Source organism: Symsagittifera roscoffensis, chromosome 3 (genome assembly GCF_963678635.1).
Source record: "Symsagittifera roscoffensis chromosome 3, txSymRosc1.1, whole genome shotgun sequence".
Classification (NCBI taxonomy): domain Eukaryota; kingdom Metazoa; phylum Xenacoelomorpha; order Acoela; family Convolutidae; genus Symsagittifera; species Symsagittifera roscoffensis.
Genome location: NC_087064.1, coordinates 82,880,853 through 82,898,059, shown reverse-complemented (window position 1 = coordinate 82,898,059; position 17,207 = coordinate 82,880,853). Strand labels below are relative to the sequence as shown.

The window sequence follows — 17,207 nt, the reverse complement described above, 5'->3', positions numbered from 1 at the left end:
TTTGGTTTTTTGTGTTGACTTTTCTTTATGTAATCATCAAACAAAAAAATTGGCAAGCTAAAAGGGTGAAACTGTACAATAGCCTTAAAAATTATTCGAGAACAATTAAAAGGCAGTCGGAACAAACCAAACTTTGCCCTGACACAAGCAGTTTTGTTTGTTCTAGCATTGAGCGTTATAAATAAAAGCAAACGAACCGTGATAAAAGTAGAAAACAATGTTTCATACCAAAAAATCTTGTTTAACTATTGATTAATAGCAGTACAGTGGTAATAATAGGCACAAAACTTTAAAAATGTAAATCTTAAACGGGTGTTTTGCAAATTGGGTTAATTTAAACAAAAAGGGCTGCTGATAAAAAAATTATAATTTTTCCTACAGCAAAATGGTTCATTTTGTTTTGCGAAGATTTACCATAATCTGAATCATTTAAGGCTGATTTTTTGAGCAAATATTATGCCGAGTTTACTAGCGATTTTCAATTAAGTTGGACCAATTCAGTTTTGCTATATAAAATGGCATTTTGCAATTTAAGAAACTTAACAAAACGTTTGCGGGTTTCAGACATTATAACCACGTTCAATTGTTGTTGGGTTTAGCTCAAGTTGGTATTGCTCAATGAAAATTGGAACAATAGTTTCTGTGTATTTTTTGTGAAGTAAATATTCACTAAAAAAATTTAATCAAAAATAGCACAATAGTTTCTTTGTAAATTTTGATGAAACAATTGTTATCAAAAATTGGCACAATGATCTTTTCTGCTTAATTTTGTATGGAACAAATTGAGCCTAAATGTTTGGTTCCGAACTTAGAAACAAGATACTCTTTGTGTATAAAGTTCAAGCTATTTTTCAAGCATAATTTTTTGTCTGAATTGGTCTCCTTTGTGAGATGAGTTTGAATGGGATCTCTTCAACTATCTTTTTGCAGGGGGAAGGGGGCTATTAAATAAATTCAATTCTATAAGACAACAGTCACTTTATCATGCTATTTGGTATTGTTAGTTTCGGATGGCCACCCAAATGTTAGCGGGTTCTTTCTGCAAAAGTGGGTGACCAAAGATCGCCCTCTGAGAGTCAACGGGTTTACCCAAACAGAAACTTGAGATCGACTTCTTCTGCTCTTGTCAAACAACAACCCGCTAACATGCAAAGAGAACAAGCAAGACGCCGATCTGGGTTTTAGGCAGAGGCTGGGAAAATAACAGTTTAGTACGGAAGGCAATCTCGACTCATTTCCGCGGGCCATAGATACGAACCATTGGAGTGTAAACTGTTTATTTGTCTTACAAACTCACTCTCAAATTCACAGCGCAACATCCTGTCTCGATATTGACCCGAGGCCATTATCGCATTGTGGCGGCAGTCGTAGTTTAGAGTAATGGCCCGAGGACATTTCTCCCACTTGTTAGAGAGGCCATAACTTACAGAGCTCAAGTATATATACGCTGCAGCAGTCATTTATGACAGCTTTTGCAGGCATAAAGTCCTGATTGCCTAAAGTTCCAACTTCTAAATGCTTAAGTTCCCCTCAAATTTTATATCAAATTTCCCCTTTTGAATAATGAACAACCTAACTGTACTATATCGAGAAAGAAAACAGACATTTACCCGTAAAAGATCTTTGGGGCAATTAGCACTTCAAATTAGACAGCGTTTGATTCGCCAGGGATACCTCAGTCAAAGAGCCTCGGGTGAAAATTAGGACTTCGTGGGATAGCAGACCCAACGTGGTCTCTAAAATCGAATGAAGAAAGACTAAAATTGGATCAAAACTCGAAGGACGCTTAGTTTGTATATATGTAGGTGTCGCAATGGTAATTTAATTGTTTTTACGGTTATTTTTATCTAATAAATTCAAGATTAGGGAGGTATAATGCACAATGATAATGGTAAAATAGGGATATTTATTTATTTAGTAATGTCAAATTATACAATAAGAGGAAAAGTTTATTTGAAAGCATAATATTTATGAGCCCGTTCTCTAAGAAAAATACACAAAATACATTAGTTTATAGAAAAGCACGTCATTAGTTCATTGCTACCATTGATAATTTTAGTTACCGAGTTTCAAAATTAGTGATTAATTTTCTGTTTTTAAGCACTATGAGAGCTTTAATTCAATTAATTACTGTTAAAATTGAACTTTTTGAAGAGATATATTGAATTCTTATGTTTGATTTTGCACAATTTGCAAGTAGCCCGATTCATAGCTGACCCAGTGTTCATATTTGTGGTAAGTAACCTTGAGTTGCGAGCGTGTTTTCCGTCATGAAAAAAAAAACAGTTAATTTATGCAGACACCTATTGAATTAAAAGAATTCACAAGGGTTTTTCCAATAATACGTTTAAAAGAGTTTCCTTGTTTCGTGATAATTTTAAAGGAAAGTTCCATGGTGTATCGTATTGCATCACATGAAAAGATATAAACGCGGACCTCGCTTAGAAGAGTATTTTGGCTGTTTTTACTCAGGGTGGATCTTCGAAATTTTCATTAACTGTTTCTAAACGTGGCCGGAAAAGTGTTCTAAAACAACAAATCATGCTACGATGAATGTTGCGTTAAATGCGACGAACCGTTTTTTTCAAATATTTTATACAAAAAAGCCCTTTTAAATTGTATTTTTAAGTCAAATTTAGTCAGCCGAAAAAAGAGCGCTGAAAATCTGGATTCTATGGGTTATAAAGGAACAATATCCTTAGCAGGAGCAAATCCTAAATTTTTTTGAGTGGGCGATTTTTCAAAGAAATTAAAAATTATGTCGACCAAATTGATTTTCCAAGCTCTTCAACATCACTGTACAGATTCTATTTTTAGTAGTTTTTTTTGCGCCACAGGCAAAATTTTGAAAAAAAAACGGCGTAATTTGGGTGAATTTTGATCCTTTTTTGGAACGTTTTGATCTAAAAATTGCTCTGTTTGTTCGACGCGCGCTCCCCCTCAAAAATCTACGTATTGATGCTTAAGAACTTCAAGAGAAAAAGTTGGCGTCAGTCACCAAAATATGAATGTCCTAAAATAGTGAAAAGGCGGATCTTTTGGGTGGCCAGGGGATCAAATTTCTGGGGCTTCCGTTCACCCCTTCCTAAATTTGCAACTGTTGGTTAGTCAGAGAGGTCAGCTGAACAAAAAAATTTAATGCGGATTGTTGTAAGAAAAATTTTACGAACCATAAACTTATAGACTTACTGCTAACATAAAACTCGAAGTCATAAACAGTCTATCAAATTTTTCATTCCATTTTAAATTTTCAATCCAAAATGACAAATTGTGGAAAGCAGAATAGATATTTTTTGGAGAACGCAACCTGCAGAAGGAGTAAAACTTCTTTGTTCTGGAGTATTGTGTGGAGTTTTACTTAAAATTTGAGCCGCGATTTTTTTTGCAATATTTATTTCTTCTATATTTTTTTCAATATGATTTAAGTATGCCAGGAAACTTTTAATATTTTGCTCATATTCAATGGTTGGCAACGTTCAATTGGCTATAAAGAGATAACTTTTTGTGTATTTGAAATTTAAAAAAACTATAAGACAAACTTTTTTGACAACAGATTGGGAATGAACTTTGTGTTTGGTTGTTTTCTTGTTCCAACAAATATAAACATATTGAGAAAGTTTGTCTTTGGGTGTTTCAGTTTTTTTCAAATTTTAAAGTTTTATTGTTTTCCACGCAAAATTACGTGCCAAAAACATCTTGTCGAGTGATGTATCAATTTTTAAGTTTTTAGTTTCGAGAGAAACCAATTTGGAACTTTTGAGTTTTAGTCTAATTTCGAGCGGTAGAGTGAATGAGTAGGTCTCGTAATTTTTTTTTGAATAGTAGCGTTATGCCAGTAATATTAATTTTAGAAGCTTTATTGAGCGCTTTTTTGGCAATAAAGACACATAGAAAACCTTTTTCTTAAAACAATTGTAATCAGTAGCGGATTTAGGGGTGAGGGTGGGTGTTGACGCATCCCTTCCTCTGCAGATATTTGAGCTTCTGCAGACCCAGAAGGTCGGCTTTTGAACTACTTGTGATTGTGTTTATAATTAGAAAGTACAATCAGAAACATTTTTCTGAAACAACTAATCAGGACAACCAAATGCTCAGTCTGAAGAAAACAGCCGACTTCGATTTTCTCATTTATCAATGAATTATTGAGGAGTCAATTTCAGTATTGATTCGTTGTTAGCTAAATTCGAAATAAAATTAGATGATTTATGGTTGGTTGTTGCTTGCTTTAAGCTACTTAAACATCGCTTGTTTGCTTTAAGCTACCGTTCACAAAAAATTGCAAAATGTAAAAGAAAAACTCAAAAATTTAATTCGAAAAAAAATTTTGAAATGTTTTTTTTTTGCAAATACACTGTGGTCACAACGTTCTTCTGAGAGAATCAATTTTTTCATTTTTAGATTTAAAATCAGCAAAAAAGTCAAATTTTTAAATGTTTGACAATTTGGTATTTGATTACTTTTCAAATTTGTAACAGATTGGTGACTGCATTTGAAAAATTGCCAAATGATTTTTCTCCCGTTTTCATATTAGTAAACTTCATATCAACCTATATGTCACAAAAAAGGCTCCAACAAACATTTTGTAGACTGTAAAACATAACCTCTCTGCCTAATGTATAAAATATATTATACACTATCAAAATCTCGATAATCTGAAAACAATCTGATAATTATGATGTTTTGAGAAAACAATGAATTCACATAAATTTTCTAATATGATGTAAACTTTCCTTGCTAGTTTCAACGAAACGTGCCCGTGCTTTTCTTTTGTTTAAGCGAATGCAAATTGTGCTGACATTGAAAGAAATGCTTCAGTAATCAGTAATATTCTTGGTAATTTAAAAAAATTCCCGAAAACTGAGACGTAATTAAAGTTAATCTTTCTAAGGCCAAAAAAAATTTTTTTCCAGTCCATTTCTATTGACAATTCTTAAAGCTATAAGATAACAATATTTTGGTCGTAATTAAAATGTCAACAATTTTTGTTGTTGAGTTAGTGGATAAAAATTTTTTCTAAGATTTTGCAACTCAAGCAAAAATTTAAACAATTAAGATATCTAATTTTGAGAAATAACCAACAAGACAAGCACTATGTTTTCTGTAACTTTAACAAAATAAAGACAATTCAATAATTAGTTTGTAAACGATTTTTCATCCACGCTAAACACCACAATGAAAACAATTTAAAATTGAAACATTTCATTTTTTAATGCTCATTTTCTAAATTTTTCCTACCGTTTGAAAAATGTAGAGAACTTTGTATTTGTGTGTTGAAACTTTTTTTTTTGTTTTTCACGCAAAATCAAGTACCACAAAAAATCATTGAAATAGGTCAAGTGTTAAACTAAATGGAGCTCTTTTGGTCGTATTTCGAACGACATTTAAAAATGTTCATAAATTTTTCTCAGTAAATAGAAAAACTTGTTTTTTTTTGTTTTCAATTTTGAGCAAAAAAAGTGAGCGAGAAGGCTCACAACAGGCTAATTATGCTTAATTTAAGCCCTGAACACTATGTTTTAAGCAAATTAAATGACTTTTTGGAGTTTTTAGAACCATTTTGGGAAGCAATTTTTCAAGAATTCAAAAACTTTCTACAAAAAATGGAGAAAAAAATAAAATTTTGAAACATTTTAAAATTTAGTTTTATGAATTTTTTTTTTTAGTCTTTTTTCAACATTTTTTTCCTTTTGGCTATATTTCTATCACTGTCGATTATGCCTAAATTATAGATTTAAATCAGATCTTTTTATCACACCACGCAGAAAAAACTACACTAATTTGAAAAAAGTCTGTGGTCCGAAACTTCTATACTACTCGAACAGTAACCGGCTATCCTTGTTGCTATTTGCTTTAATCTTTTTCTTTTTTTTGCAAAACTTTACAGATTATAATTTATGATCAATTGCTTTTAATTTTCCCAACATAATTTTGTGTTGAATGTTAAAAAAAAACTGTCCAAGTTTTGAATTGATTTACGTTGTCAAAACATTGAGCTCTACTTGCGCAGCAACTCACTGCTTTTATAATTGTTTTTACTTTTTTTTCAATATCTTTGTTTTTTTTTCTTTTTTATTGATTTCGTTTTTGATTGGTTTGATAGATCTGAAGCACTATAACCTGAAAAAATGACACACTAATGTAAAGAGCAGACAAAAACTCCGTTTTTGAACATTTTTTGAAATCGTCCAACAAAAAATTGCGTTTGTTGCCATAAAGTTGTGTATTTTTTACAAGATTTCATCCTGAAATTGAGTCAAATGAAGAAAAGAATTTGGTTTTTGGTCGGCTTAAAAGGATGTCGTAAAATATTACCAAAAGGAATCAAAGTCTAAATGGTCAGGGTTCGAATTCGCGCCCACCCCATAAATCCGCAGATTTTAGGTGCTTTTTTTATTCTTATGATTGATAAATTCTCTGAGCACGACTTTGATTAGTCTGATTTCAACGTGATTTATTTTGTCTCAAGACTAAAAAAACTGAAAATTTTGTGTGTTATTTGTAAAATATCAGAAAATTGATCAAAAATGTTTGGTAAGCTTTGATGAGACACATCGCAGGTGTTTTTATTTCATGAAGAAAAGCTATAGGAAAGCAGGCATGCTGAAATTTAGGGCAAGGTTGTTTACCGTAACATCCCCCAATAACAAACAAAAAGTCGCAAAATGAGCTAATTCGAAAAAATGACTGAAATATTTTTGCTTTTGAGAGGCCACCAACTCTTACAGCTTCATTGAAAAATAAAGCATGTTTAGTTTTGCAAGAAATTTTTCTACGAAAATTCTATCAGTTTTTCCAAACTCGAAGAAAAGTTAGATTTTATAGAACTCTGTCATTGATTGGTTGAGTTTAGGACACACTAATTATGTTTGAGCTACATTAGGTGGTCGTTCTACACAAAATCAGCTTGTTATACAATCTGATACGATCACAAGACAGCGCATGTTGGTAGGATCTGGGTTCATTTTACAATCCGGATTAGGAAAAGATCGGTTTTGTGGAGCAAATAATTGGGAAAAGAAAAGGAGATTGAACAAATGATAAGGTGTCAACTTAATAGGATTGACAACTTGTAATTTGAACAGCTTCTGCTATGAAAAATGAGCTGAAGGCGTGTTTCCTGTTGCTTTTTAGTTCTATAAGCTGAGGTGTCCAACAATAATGGGATATTTTGGAGCTAAAAGCCAATTTTTCTGGCGAAATCAAACTCTTACTGGTAAAGCTTGACAAGTTTTTTTCGGAGGTAGTACACTACGCTTTCGATTGAAATGAAAGAAGTTCGTTCGAATTAAAAGCTTAATTCGAACGAACTTAATCCCATTAGTGTTGAAGTTCGTTCGAATTATAATTCGAACGAACTTCTTTCATTTCAATCGAAAGCGAAGTGTTCTACCTCCGAAAAAAACGTGTCAAGCTTTACCAATTAAATGACAACATGTTAAAGGACGAAGCAATCCGATGCCAAAGGGCAAAAAATGAAGCCTTTCTCGACATCTATCAGTGCAATTGTTAATGCTGGGGATTATTCTTTGTTACTTTTTGAAAGCACAATTTACGAAAACTTTATCTGGTTGATTCTTTCTAAGATACTTTTGTCAATGCAGTTTTTAGATCACAAAACTGCCACAACTTCCATCAACTAAACACCAAAAAAAGTCGCCGTGTTGTCGGAAAAGTATGAGTGGTTTACACTAACAATCAGCAAGGAAATAGTTTGGTACATTGCTGTGTGCTAACTTCTGTTTAGTTAAATGTATAAATTGACACCTTTCTCGGCGAGAAGTGTTCAAATGATCAATGGAAGTCTTGTCAATTTTGGGAAAGTCTTCAACCAGGATAGCTTTTGGTGATTTTTTGTTTATCGGAAGTAGATTAAAACGGTGGTTTCATTCCGTGTGATAATCCAAATATTTGTTTTCGACTTTTAGTCTTTCCTTGTTAAATCGATTAGCGTCAAGTCTGTGATTCGTTCAAACCAATTCACAGGTTTGATCCTCAGTCAAAATGTTTTCACATGGTATTTGTCTGTTCACTTGCACGGTGCTGTAACTTGAGTCAATGCCAAGATGTTCACACTTCTGCATGAAAAATAAAACACCTGCATAGGAAATTAGACCATTTTCAATCTGAGAGATGATGGCTTCATCCGAATTGAGTCAATCTAAGGCATGTCAGGACAGTCTTAGGAAAATGAACTGAATTGAAATTATGGAGAGACGATGGCCGAGTCTCCCCAAATACTGTCAAATTACCACAGGAACGCTAAATAGGGGCCGATCTAAGAACTTATCAAGGAGGGGGGATTTGCAAAAAAGTCTAAAATTTTGTCGACTTTTTTCTTCAGTCGACCAGTGAGGATTTGAAGGGGGAGCGGACGCCCTCTCAGGGATTCCATGCCGTCACCATTCAAAGAGTTCTCCTTTGATATTATTTTTTAAAACCTATTGTAACCGACCAACCCTAAAAATTTTTCAACGTGCGCTGAAATCTTTCACCGCGCTATGTTTGGTCAAACCTTTCATTAGGTGCCAACACAGTCACTGTGGGTCTATATTATTTAAATATTCGCTTGTGATGCAGAAATTTTTGGCTCAGATTTTTTTAGGTTGATCAATTTGATTTTCCGAGCTCTTGATACAGACAAGCCAATTTTTAAAATAAAATTGACCAAAAAGACGTTTTTAGGGAACTTTTGAAAGGTTTTGGCCACCGCTACCAGCCCAACTCGCCCTAATTCCGCCCATGTTTGAAGTATCTCAGAAATTAAATTCTCCCGACCTAAAGCAAGGCAAGACTCGCGCCTGAGAATGTCCAAATTCATTTTCCGAGATGTTTGAAATCTCTACAAGAAACCTATAGTGCAAAATTTTCTGCGCTGCAGACACTTTGTTAAATAGACCAAAACTACCTTTTAGGGCAATTTTGGAAGGTTTTGACAAAAATGGATTCAGCCCCAGTATTTGGTGTGTGCAATTCAAAATCCTTATCATAAATTTGGAGGAGCTTTTGCACCTGCTCGGGAACATGCACTTTTGTAGAAGAGCCCGACTCAATCGGCACATATTGCTATGATTAAAATTACGCCTTGATAATGAAGCTGACTATTAGCCCGCTTGGATATTAACAAAGGTGGACGAAGCAAATTAATAATTAACTAATCAACCCCAGTTAGGATTAACAAGCGGGCCTAATATCATGTTCTTTGAAACGATCCTCAACTTATACTAGAAAAAGGATAGGCACCTACCCTTTCAAAGTTGTGCTTAAGCCCGGTAAGGATTCAACGGGAATCTGGATAGAATTACAATGATCCGTAAAGCTACTATAAATGTTTCACTCGAGGATTTCCTTGGGTGTATTTCGGAATCTTAGGGAAGAAAGATACCCGAGCTTGTTTTGGAATGGGAACAAATATGTTGTTTTAGCGAATCCCGGATTAAACTGTCTTAAAAGAAGTGAACATGATTTCATGTAACGAAATCAAATAGCTTTTTGGTGCCGCCCTCTTCCATTAGGTAAAATGATACAGTATGCACAGCCGCTTAATGACTTGGGAAACTTTCCGACAAGATTTTGGCTACCTGTTGATTTTTTCAGCAAAGTGAAAGTTTTTCTAAGAGTTTTGTACAGTTCGAGTTGTGACGGAAACGGTTTTTCTATAATTTGCCACTTAATTCCATGAATTTTTCCTGAGTATTTTGTTCTAGTCTAAAAAAAGACAGCAGAACCAAAAGTTAATCACTCAGATACGGAAATACGGTCACAACAAAGAGAAACCCTAACTAAAATGGTAACCGGATGGGCCATCGACGCTTGCTCAATCAGAAAGCTGATATTTATTTAACTCAAAAAAATTATCAGAAGCAGTGGCTTTGATTCAGAAAAACACATCTAAATTGTATTCCGTCAATTTGTTAACAAAACTGACAATCTTGTTTTTTTTTTTCAACTTCCCAATGAGCAAATGAAAAATTGTAAAAAGCTGTAATAACTTGCCAAAATATACAGTTACCTTTTTATGTATCCTTCACTCCGAACCCAGCAAAATAATTAAGACAAATTTTAAAGCAAAATTAATTTTTTTTTGTATTTTTCATAGAACAAATTTGCCGAAATAATTATAGCAGTGAGTAATGTGATAACATTTCTCGGTTTCATATGGATTGTTTACTGTTCCAAATATTTGAAAAATGCAAAAGAACTTTGTATTTGGGTGTGTTTTAGTTTTATCTTTTTTTTTCAAGCAAAAACAGTTACCACCAATCATCATCGGAATGGGTCGAAATGTATATCATATTGTAGCCCTTTCAATCGTGATTCAGTGTCGAGAAAAACTGGTTTAAAATTTTTTGATTTTTGTTCTAATTTTCAGCTAATGAGGTCAACTTGTGGGATTACAATAGCTTTATTAAGTTTAATTAAGGCCGTGAAAACTTAGTTAGTTTCGAAAATTCAAAAAAGTTTTGCAAAAAACTAACAATTGTGGGGTTATTTAAAAATTTTCAGGTTTTTTTCGATTTTTTTGCTTTACAAGAAGTGTTTTCTCTAATTTTTTGTTCAGATCTTTTTATTACACAACACTGACAAAACGACACTTAATTTAAAAAAAAACTTTTTGAGAGTTTGTTAAGATTATGCTTGGAATATTCTGTGCTATTTGCTCACATATAAACTTCTATCCTTATTTCTTTTTGAAATGTGCAGGAAAAAAAATCGCAAAGTTTTTCAACAATTATTTAAGCAAAGATGTTTTCACCACATTAAAAAAAACTACAAGAAAACGTTTTTTGCTCTTTTTTTTCGCATGAATGACAATTTTTGTGTGTGGAGTGATGATAGCACTAACCAAAAGTGTAGAGCAATAGTGAATTGAGCATAATTGACAACATTGGTTCACGAAAAAGGATCCAAATTTTACCTTTCTTGAAAAACTTTTTGATGGCAAGGAAAAGCTAATTGAATCTTCCCAATCTATTTGTCTTAGAGTAAACTGGTTTTCTCGACACAATGACATTTTGCAATAATTTTTTTATCACCTGAATCTCAACTGATGGGCCTTCAAAATGAAATGTTGCTCAACTTCATCTAAAGTTTCTTTGTGATACCTTAAATAGCGTTTTTTTCAATTTATGTTATTATTCATGTTTTGGAGTTTTGCAGGTTATTTGTGTTTTTTTTTGCGGGGTATCTTTGCCTAAATTTTGCAGCCAAAGAAGCGCTAATTGAAGTTTTCATAGTGTTTTCCTGAAATTGGTTTAGAGTCAAAATATTTGAGCTTAATTTTCTCTATTCTGTGCATCTTTTTGAAATTTCTTCAAATTTCGTTAGAGTCGCGGCTTGAAGGTTTTCGGTAAGAATAATAACTATTCAGATAATTTTTTTGGTATTTGATTTTGCGTGGAAAAAAGTAAAATAAAAACTGGAAGATGCGCTCCCCCCTTGCGCTAATCTAAACAACAACAATTTTTCTCTTCATTGATTAAGGCTTCGGGGTAGCTCCTGATATATATGCATCCAAAAATCTCCGAGAACTTTTTTTAAATACTACAAATTTTTGAAATACTGCAAATTTTTAAAATTCTACAAATTCAGTCATAGAAAATGATCATAAAATGCCGACATAGATACTATTTTTGAAAAATGCTGGCCGGAAAATTGTATGTCGCATCATCAGCACCAGGCTCTGCTCAGAATGGATATCGTTAAACAGTTTGAAAGAAGAGATTCTCTAGGTGATAGCCATATGCATTTTCGGCTAAAGAAGACCTTTCTGCTGAAAATCTATCGGTTTTTGTGCCACATTTGTAAGATGCAAACCTTATCATTTCTGTGAAATGACTGTTGCAGTCGGTCGGTCATTGTTCGGATAAGGTGGCGGTGATACCCCCCCCCTTCATCCACATGGGAATCTCAGCTGAGACCAACCCAACCTGAGAAAGAAGATCAGGTATCCCCTCCCCTCCTCCCCTCCCCTCTCCACTCCACTACTCGACCCGATTATCCCGCTAATAACCAACAACACCTTGACTTGTATTCTCAGGTGGTGCGACTAGCGAATATCCATTTGCACTCTCTTTGAGCGGATCCTTCTAATCAAGCATCAAACGAAATGACAAGTTTGTTGCGCAACTTTGCTGCGCCCAGGCGTGAACACTCACAAACAAGGGGGTCTTAGCCCACAGGTGAACACAAACAGAAGATAATTTGAGACTGGAAACAAAAACAGCCGCCCGAGGGTTTAAATCCACGTAAACCCATTAAGGGCATGTTTGGCAGCTGGAATTGCATTTCAAATTAAGATCCGATACAACTTGCTATAATAAGATAATTTTGATAGATTTGCACAAATGCCGTTTATGTGGGCGATAAAATGTAATCACAGGTAGAAATTAATCTGCCCGATTACTTTTATCATATTAGATTTGCCGCTTGTCTTTCGGTCGCCCCGGCCCCTTTTCTGGGAGCCCGCTTCCAGACTTCATTTCCCCGGCACATGGTACCGGTTTAAAGAGCTTCGGCGAATCTAGGAAAAAGCAACAAATTTGGGGATTTGAAATGAGGAATAAATAAATTTGCAAAGTTGATCACATTTTACTTATCCATTTGATGACATAAATGGGTTAAAGGTGACAAAAATATGACCAAAATGGGAGCCAGATTTGCGTCATAGTGAAAAATTTTGAATCCTGTGATCTTTTGACAAAATTTGATCTTAGCTTAAAAAAAGAATCGGGGTGTTTCTTCAAAAATGAGCTATAATGACTCATCAAAAAAAGATAAAAACACAGCTTCTGCTGATGATGTTGCTTCATATTTTTTTTCAAAATGTTCTGTGAACTTTTTGAGATATTGTGGACATGTATTCCGAATTATAAATTTCTTCCGTTAATCCGAATGATAATCCTTAACACTTGACTTTTTCGCAGTCGATACCGGAAAACGATTCACAAGTTTCCTCTTGTTTAGTTTATCCCGATATACAGATGGAGTTCAAGGCACAAGATTAGTCGTTTAACCTGAAACTAGTTTCAGACTTAAATACGGTATAAGTTATAAGTGAATTAACCAATCAGATTAGAAGTTAGTTTGGGAAATTTCATTCCCAGGATAGTATCGAGTGATAATCTTCTTTATTCCCCCTTGCCACCATTAGACCAAAAGATACCAAATCACAAATCTCTAAGTCTTGCTTCTCCCAAACCACTCAGAATTGTTTATCCTAAACTCCAATTCACAAATAGTCCAAGTTACAATTTAAAATAAATCAAACTCACCTAAAAACAATTCACTCAAGTCAAAATTGTCTGCAACAAAAACACACAGTGTTTATCTGGGTCATCTAATCTTGGACCTTAATTTCAAGAAAACTAAATCAACACGTTTTGAAAAAGAAAACAATAATCTTGGTTTTCGTTTATTTTATTAAATTTAAAGCAAAACTTGAATCGAACCTGCACATTCTGAAAGAATTTACATGGATACTTCTGCTGGTTCCGCAACATTGGAACATCATCAGGAGCTACTAGAGCGGAGTCCCGGAAACGACCCTGGATTCATTAAATCCGAACTGGATGATCGCTTGTCAGAAAGAGACCCGAGTGACGATGTCGCAACTGGGGATGAGTTGGAAGATGAATTGTTTTCTCCCGACGATCCCGACAAGAAAAACTCAAATTTGAGTCGTCGACCCGAAAAGCCTCCCTATTCATACATAGCGTTGATAATGATGGCCATTCAGTCATCGCCTTGTAGACGGTTGACTTTGAGTGAGATTTATCAATTTCTTCAACAGAGATTCCCGTTTTTTCGCGGATCGTATCAAGGCTGGAAAAACTCAGTGCGGCACAATTTGTCACTGAATGAATGCTTCATCAAGCTGCCCAAAGGTCTGGGAAGACCAGGGAAAGGTCATTATTGGACCATCGACCCCGCGAGTGAGTTTATGTTTGAAGAAGGGTCCTTTCGAAGACGACCCCGAGGGTTCCGAAGGAAGTGCCAATCCGTCCGCTCTCCATATCTCTACAGCCAGACGTCAGCAGGCCACCCGATGAGTGCAGCGACTGCTGGGATGTTTCCAGGATACCCAAGTTATCTTAACTCTTCGCCCGCGGAACTTGCATCGAATGCTTCGCTACAAGCCGCAGCAGCCGCCGGGGCGTCTGGACACGCTGGATACTTTACTGGAGGGTATAATACAGTAGGTCTGAACTCAAATGCTCAGAACCATTCTTTGTACTACGGATCAAACGGAGTCGGTTCAATAAGCGGAGATTGTGGCTTGCCGTCCGATAGTCAAATTCATCCTCAGGCTTTGTTGATGTACTCTGCTGCCGCCAATCCGGCGGATAGTCACGCGGTACAAAACGCAATGGCCGCGGCAATGAACGCAGCGGCCAACCCCTGGAACTTCGCAACAGCTGCGGGGTGCACCCCTAAAATGGAATATGCCTCACCGCCATCGACTTTGGCGGGATCCCCTTACTATTCTCAGAATGGAGTCTTGCCGACTAGCAGCAATGCACATCACTCTGGATCCGCGAACACCTACCAGCACCCGAATCATCAGCACGAGACAAACTCGGCCACACCCAACTCCTTTCACAGTCCCGGAAACCAGTCCATCGGGACGACTGGCTCCGCATCGGCTTTGAGTTCAGCTCATTTCATGGCGTCTTCGTTGAACCAACATTCCTTAAATTATCCTCATTTTTCTTTCTTCAATCAAGATTCAGGTAGATGATTTCTCAGCATATTCTGCTGCAATCAGTTTGTTTCATCCTTTTTATTAAAAGTGTGCAAATGGTGTCTAGGGCATTTTAATGTCCTCATTCTAATATAGTTTTTTTTTAGTAAGTAGGATTAAAATTAACTTAATGAAGATTATCAGTAAAATTCCGAATTACGGTTAACATTCATGAAATAGTTGAGTTTACGAAGCAAAAACCACCCTTCTAAAAAACTAAGCTGGCTATCTGAACTGTGGATCATACAACAAAACATTCATTCATGCATACCCTTCAATTTGGGCAGTATTGTTTGAAAAATCTTATGATAAATTCATTTGGGGTTTTGAAACTGTTTTCAATAAAGGGTGTCACTTACTTTTTGAAGAAGCAAATGCATCCACCCAATTTTTTTTCACTGTAAATGTTCCCCTCCTGACTTGATAGATGAGAAATGGCTACTTTTTTAATGGCATTTCTTGTGCTAACCCAGTGCTGATGTTTCGGCTCGGCAAGCAGCGTTAACGTGTCCTGACTGAGAATCGAACCATCGACTTCTCGCTTGAAAAGCAAATACAGCTGCCAAGCAATTTTCTAGTTGTTTGAAATGAACCGTAACAGTATTTTTTTATTAGTGGAATTTTTTGTTTAGGATACGACGGACACCATTTATCCCAACTACAAGCGCAGTTAGGAAGCAGTCACAGCAACTCTAACGGGTCTACTTCAGCAAACATGTACCCTCAATTGACCTCTGACCCCAATGCTCTGCACACTTCTCCCAACGGGGTCAACTCAACTTTTCTTTCGAGCAGACCGCGAGCAAACAATGTGGAATCAGTGAACACAACTTTGACCTCCAATAACACAGGCAGTATTCCATCTGCTGCGTCGGCAGCTGCAAATGAAAGCATGAACAATAAGCACAGATCAAATATTTCACCCCGAAGTATGAACAGTTCAATGACTGTAATGGGACAGAACAGTGCAATAAACGAGATGCAGGAGGCGAATATGGGAGCGAACCCATCAGTCGATTTCCATATGAGTCATATAGCAGCTGCGAAACAGGCCGCAGTCAACGCAGTTTTGCATCAATCGTCATTTTGATACCAAAAAACTTGTGTCAAAAATATTGATAGTTTCTGTTTCTTTAAAATCTCAGTTAGAAATGAGCAATCTATATTGATATTTGTAAATACAAACATTAATTTTTTGTAACTAATATTGAATCTCAAAATAACTTGGACCAGTACATGAGAAAGATGGCACAGAATGTTCTGACAAAAGAAAGATAACTTAAAAAAAAAGGAAAATAAAAACAGAAAAAAAACTTTGACATAAGAACAATAACTTTAAAGATGAAGAACAATAGTTAATAACCGCTAAACATACTTTCATAAAATACTTAAGTTTTTATCTGCAAACCAAAAACACCCACAGTTTTTTCTCAATTTTCTAAACTTTTATTGTGAATCCAATTCTCGGATCTCTTCAACAATTTCAATAGTACCGGTACAGCTCAAAAAAAAACAATTTAGCTGACTAACAGCTAAAATGATACAATTTTGTTTTGGAATCAAGCTAACCAAAATAGTTCCTGAAATAGTGTAGGAGTCCAAAATTTCCCAAAAAAGTACTCCTATTTCATTGAAACTTAGGGTCTTATGCACTAAACGGCCCAATTTCATTATTTCTACATCTCTTGAACTGAAATTATTGTGGATGAATTTGATTGGCTAATTAGCCAAGCTAGTTCCATCGACATTTTCTGCCATTTCAATTGAAATTTCAAGCAGATGAAATTATTAGCCGAAATGATAAAGAAAATTGAATTTTGTTTTGTCAAGCCATTTTACTAAATTTTGCTTGTCTGGGCAAGGTTTCACAAGTGACTCAAAATTAATTTGATAATTTGACTCAAAGTTCCACCTTTTCGGCAATTTCGGCTAATATTTTTATCTGCTGAAAAAGTTGATCGGAATGACTGACCGTGTAACTTGAATTTGATTGGCTTAAATTACCCAATCAAATTTGATCGCATAATTTCCAGCTTACGATGAAGAAAAATTGATTTTGGGGCGTTTAATGCATAAGACCCGAAACTTATACAGCAGGAGAAAAATAGAATGATTACAAAACAGGGGGGCGTTCAACAGTGCCGAAGTACAACATTGCCGAAAAAGGCGGGAAAATTTCAGAATAATTTACACGCATTTTCTAAAGAGCGGGAAATTACTGACGCTAATTATCAAAGAAAATCACTCCAATTTTGGCGCCAATATGTCTGCAACTGAAAATTAAACAATTATTTTGGCGCCAAAATGTCTAAATTGCAAATTTTCTCGCTGAAAATCTTAAAGTTTTACTCAAGATTGCAAACGATCGCTGTTTAATTTTTGATTGCCGCACTTAATATGTTGAAATTTATTCAAATTTTCGGCACTGTTGAACAAAGTTTTCATTTTCGGCATTGTTGAACAAAGT

The 17,207-nt window shown here is 35.2% G+C and overlaps 1 protein-coding gene across 2 annotated transcripts; it reads left to right on the top strand.

Annotated features, from left to right (window-relative positions):
* The first annotated feature begins 2,011 nt into the window (after positions 1 to 2,011).
* On the top strand, positions 2,012 to 15,890 carry LOC134841486 (forkhead box protein F1-like). 2 transcript variants are annotated; one of them, XR_010162470.1, is made up of 2 exons: positions 2,012 to 2,235; positions 15,373 to 15,485. XR_010162470.1 is itself a non-coding variant. In XM_063857510.1 (2 exons), exons 1-2 carry the CDS (start codon positions 13,472 to 13,474, stop codon positions 15,828 to 15,830), a joined length of 1,716 nt encoding a protein of 571 aa, XP_063713580.1. In that variant the 5' UTR covers positions 13,097 to 13,471; the 3' UTR covers positions 15,831 to 15,890. The 2 variants fall into 2 exon arrangements, 1 of the variants encoding a protein (XP_063713580.1); XM_063857510.1 differs by lacking the exon at positions 2,012 to 2,235 and adding an exon at positions 13,097 to 14,729 and having other exon boundaries at positions 15,373 to 15,890.
* The last annotated feature ends 1,317 nt before the right edge of the window (positions 15,891 to 17,207 follow it).